Here is a 4666-nt window from a genome sequence, read left to right as displayed (position 1 = left end):
TCCTGCTCTAGGTGGAGGGAGGGCCCCAGAGGAGCTGCTGCGCTAGCCGTGGTCTCGTGGTGGGGTAAAGAGCAAAAGCCTCTGAACAAACCAGCTGCAGGTGCCTGTTGGAGGTTCAGTTTAGGCTGGATTTTCAGAAAGGGAAGGTGCTCAGTACCTCCAAAAGCATTCAAGCACCTCTTCTGAGCTCAGGACCTTCCAACTCTCTTGCACATGGCTGTAATTTATTTTCCAGTGTCAAAAGTTTTCCCTGGTGCCCCAGCTCACCTTCCCCTGCTGACCAATCGCTCACCCCAGTGCACGGGGATTACAACTGCACGATCGGTGCCCAGCGCTTCGTTAACATCTGGCTTCCCTTCCCCTGCCTTTGCTTGTACTGCAGGCCATGTCCACATCCCTCCTCTCCTTCCTTGCTCCAGCACGACCATTTCTGAGGTCACGCTAGCCTTGATGTGGGTTTGTTTATCACCAGCACTAAAAAGCTGCTTTTCAGCTTTGGGGCTGGTTGAAACCCTGGATTTTTTTTTCTTTTCTCTTTTTTTTCTGAAACAACAGAAACATACCCAGGATGTTGCTATCATCATAAAATCCTATTTTGGTTCAGCATCCCGCTGCCTTTGACAGGGGCTTTATCTGGTCAGTAGGGAACGCAGCCAAGGTTTGCTAGAAACGCAGCTGCGGGGTCGGACAGCACCACAACCCGATACTCCTTTTTTAAAAGGACAATTGTTCTTTTTCTTCAACAGCTTACCCTCAGGTTAAAAGGGTTAATGAATACGACACGCTTCAGTTAAAAAAAAAAGGCACACACACACAAACATACACATAGCCTTGGGCTTTTCCAGGATCTGCTGGCGGCACCAGGCTACAGCAGCAGCTAGTTAATGGGCAATCCAATGGTTCACACAGAGGAAAGGGTTAATGTGAAGACCCGGGAGGAAGGCTGGACTCACAGCAACAATAGCAGGCAGAGAAAGTGGGAAGAAAAAGCCCCCATTAACCACTGATGCTTATTTATGCATTCATGCTGGAAGGGGTTAGTGCAGCAGTAGTCGTGAACACTTTGGCAAGATGAGGGTCCCCTGGAATTGCAAAGCTTTACCAGCCCGGGCTCCGGAAATTTATAGCAAAAGCCTGACTCTGCGAATGGGTCGACATATGACTGTCCTCTGCCAGGGGAGCTCTCTGCCAACCCCGATTCCTCCTCCCTTCCCTTTTATGCTAGCTTCCAGCTGTTTCAGTTTTTCTTTTATTTACTGGTTTTATTTTTATTTGTGTTCGCTCCAGCAGCAACTTGCTCTCAAAGGAGACGTGGAAGAAATAAGATCAGGAAGAAAAGGGAGCTAGAAAAGTCATCCTGACTTCTCCACCACATGCAGCTCCCCTCAAAGCCTCCAGCAAAGCCATTTTCAATACAGAGAGCAAGTGTCTTCCTGCTCCTTTTGGAAGACGTCCACCGTGCCTGTGACACAAACTCTGGCCAAAGCTCAAATTCCACCCGTCCCTGCAGGAGCTTTCCTTCTTCTATGGGGAAATTTTAAGGGACAATGAAACGTTTTGCATCAGGAGGGAGCAGAGACACTCCTCCAGGCTCTGACCCTCTGTGAGGAGCTATTCTGGACCCACAAGTGGAAGACACTTTGGCAGTGAAAACAATTTCAAGACATCAGGGATTCCAACAGTGACATGTTTGGAAGAGACTCGCTTCAGTGGTGTTGGGAAGACGGCAGAGAAGCTGTAACCATGCCAATACACTTTACCTGAAAAGCTTTTATTTCATCTCAACAACACAACACAAGCATCTCCCAGTTCATTGTCAAGGTTGGCTGCTGTGTTTTCCTTTCTCTTTCCTCAAGCTGAAAAAGGAAACTGCTTACAAAGACCACTTCAGCTTTCCATTTTAGTGGAACTTTTGAAATGCTACAAAATACCAGAGGATGTGAGCAATGCCTACAATGAACAGCACAGCATCCCAAACACCTGGGTGGTGATGGAGACACGAGGTAAGGAGGTGAGCAGGAAAATACCTATTCACACATTCAACCAAGTCAGTGCTCAACTCACCACGAGCCATCCTGTCCTCAGGAAGAGAACCACTCCAAAAATGTTGATCATGCAGGAAGTGAAAACTCCATCCCACGTTCCAAAAAGCACTGGCTCCCACACAAACAGCTGGATTTTCCACCAGGGCTTGGTCTGCGTTTGAGATACCTAGAGGAAAGCAAAGCCTTCGGTTTTACCTCTAGTGCTTTACAGGCAGGCTGCAGAAGTGGTGCAGCAGCCCTAACAGTGGGACGGCCACCCCCAGCTGCCAAGACACCACTTTGATGCAAGTTGTCTCTAAGACGAAGGGGCAAGGGAGCTGTTGGGATCACTGGGCCCCAGAAGAGCAGGTTCCCTGTAATATCTTATTTATATTCTTGTAGGACAAGCAGCAACAGAATCCTACTCAGCCTCAGCAAATTAACCCCATGGATGATGTTACATCCACCAAAAACACCATTCAAGGGGTCCTTTACAGGGACTGCAGCTATACACTGTGCTTCTCCTTCTGTCCCTGCCAAGCACCCCACCAAGACAAGCAGGGTCCTGAGTGCCCTGGAGAAGTCTCTTAGATAAGATGACAAACCAGGCTGGACAGACTGGGACTGACAGAGTAGGTTAAGATGGCCTACCCATCACACACCAACATCTCCAACAGATCTGGGGACCAGGACACTGTTTCTAGAGGGGATATGGGACTCTGGTACTTAGGGCGCCAGTGAATTTCAGAGCTGCTGGAACTGAGAGCCAAAACTCCAGGGAAACTGCAGCTTTTCCACTGCAACTCTGGGAATCAAGTCTCCGCTTTCCCTTTCTAAATAAAGCCCCCAGCTGTATGTAGCAGAAAGAAGGGCAGCCTTGTTCTTTCAGTGCTGTTTACCTGCCTCAGAGGTGACCAGGAGGAGGTGCAGTGACCATGGAGCTGGAAACTTGGGCCATGAAGGGAAACAGCTCTCCAACATACCTGCTGTGCTTCCTCATGGAACAGCTCTTGGACATATCCCTCACTTCTGGCACCTTTCAGGCTGAACATCGTATCCTTTGCGTTGCCTCTGCCTGCCCAATGCACAGCTCCAACACTACAACAGGCGAGACTGGTCCCAGCAGGTCAGCTGTTCTCCTCAGTCCAGTTCCTGCAGTGCTGGATCCTCCGTTGTAGAAGATTCATGGTTTTATTGCACTTCACTGGGAAGGCACAAAAGACAGAAGACGTGACCGTTGCTTTCTTTGGTTTTATTGCACTTCACTGGGAAGGCACGAAAGACAGAAGATGTGACCGTTGCTTTCTCGGTCTGCAGAAGCACAAGGCTATTACCCAGACGGAGACGATTGTGGCTCATAGCAGATGCTGAACCACAGAATGACACCACGGCACACAGACAGCAATACTCCCCCAGCACCCTCCCTGGGCCTGCACGCAGCACAGGCTCCATCATCAACCCTACATTTAATGGCCCTTGGTGGCCTTTTCTGCATCTATCCACACCCCTGGCGTCCCCAGCATCCTGCAGTGCTAACTCCACAGCTTCCTCGTGTGCTGGCTGGAAAAGTATTTCCTTTCATTGGTTTTAAATCCGGTGCCTGGTAATTTCATTGCATGCCCCTGTGTTCTGGTGACATGGGACACACGGACTATTTACTTCCCAGTACTGCTAATCACTTCGCAGCCTTAATCTCATCCCCTTCAGCTGTATGTTTTGCAGACTAGAGTCCTCTTGATGCAACCTCTCCCCTGACAAGTGACCTCATTACCCTTTCTGTCCCTCTTCCAGTAGGATGCAGAGATGGAACTGGAGCAGCTGAACGTGTCCACCACCGCAGACCCACATCCTGTGCTCTTGATGCTCTCAGCCACATCCCCTTGCACTGATGTACAGGAGCCATTCTTTACAGTCACACCCACCAACCCACCTGTGGAGGTACAGTCATCTTCTCTGCAGTTGGCCCCACTTCAGATTTGTACCTGCCAGGGGCAGACTCTGGCAGGGGGTCAGGCTTAATTCAGCACCATGCATGTACCCAGAAAGCAGCATCAGGCTTTATTTCCAGGACAACTTAGCACACCTTTACACAAGGGGAAAGCCAGCACAAGTACTTCTCTGCCTCAAAATTGCTGGTTCCTCTTCTCTCTGGCGTGTTTTTATATGAAGTTGTCCCTCTAATTGTGGAGACCTGCTTTTATACACCTCCCTCCAGCTGGGTGCAATTTTTAACTTCCCCCAAACAGTGTCGGGCTGGCTATCAACCAGTTACCCCCAGTCTCCCACACCAATTAGTAACAAAGCTTTTTTGGCCGTTCCTCAGCACAGCCACACCATGTCCAGGTAGGACACAAAGGGCTGCAGCCAGAGAGGAGCAAGACATGCTCCACAGATGAGGAGAGGGCAGTGTAGATGGTTGGCTCTCCTGCAGCTCACAGTTTCTTGGCCAGCTGAGCTCACATGCTTACAAGAACCATCCATGATCACACGTGGCTTGTACCAGTGGCTGGACACCTTACCTGAGACCAGAGACCCCATCTATCATGGGCACAGTGTAGGAACCTCTGACTTGTCAAGCTTGCAAGCTACAGAGACAAGGCAACCACCAGAAATGTGTTTTTCCTATTGCACAGGGACAAAGA

General features: G+C 49.7%; 1 protein-coding gene across 1 annotated transcript in view; it reads right to left on the bottom strand.

Moving 5' to 3' along the window:
- The window catches only part of SLC12A8 (solute carrier family 12, member 8), a gene marked incomplete at its 3' end in the record, with an annotated part of 41805 nt that extends 38729 nt beyond the window's left edge, over positions 1-3076 (bottom strand). Inside the window, exons 1-2 of the mRNA XM_010086318.1 lie at positions 3008-3076; positions 2065-2211 (exon numbers count right to left, since the gene is read on the bottom strand). Of these exons, the coding sequence (XP_010084620.1) occupies positions 2065-2211; positions 3008-3076 (216 nt within the window). The remainder of the gene's footprint in view (positions 1-2064; positions 2212-3007) is intronic.
- Between the last annotated feature and the right edge of the window lie 1590 nt (positions 3077-4666).

Source organism: Pterocles gutturalis, unplaced genomic scaffold (genome assembly GCF_000699245.1).
Source record: "Pterocles gutturalis isolate BGI_N339 unplaced genomic scaffold, ASM69924v1 scaffold7941, whole genome shotgun sequence".
Lineage (NCBI taxonomy): Eukaryota > Metazoa > Chordata > Aves > Pterocliformes > Pteroclidae > Pterocles > Pterocles gutturalis.
The sequence above is the reverse complement of the archived record's forward strand: the minus strand, read 5'-3'. Positions and strand labels throughout refer to the sequence as shown.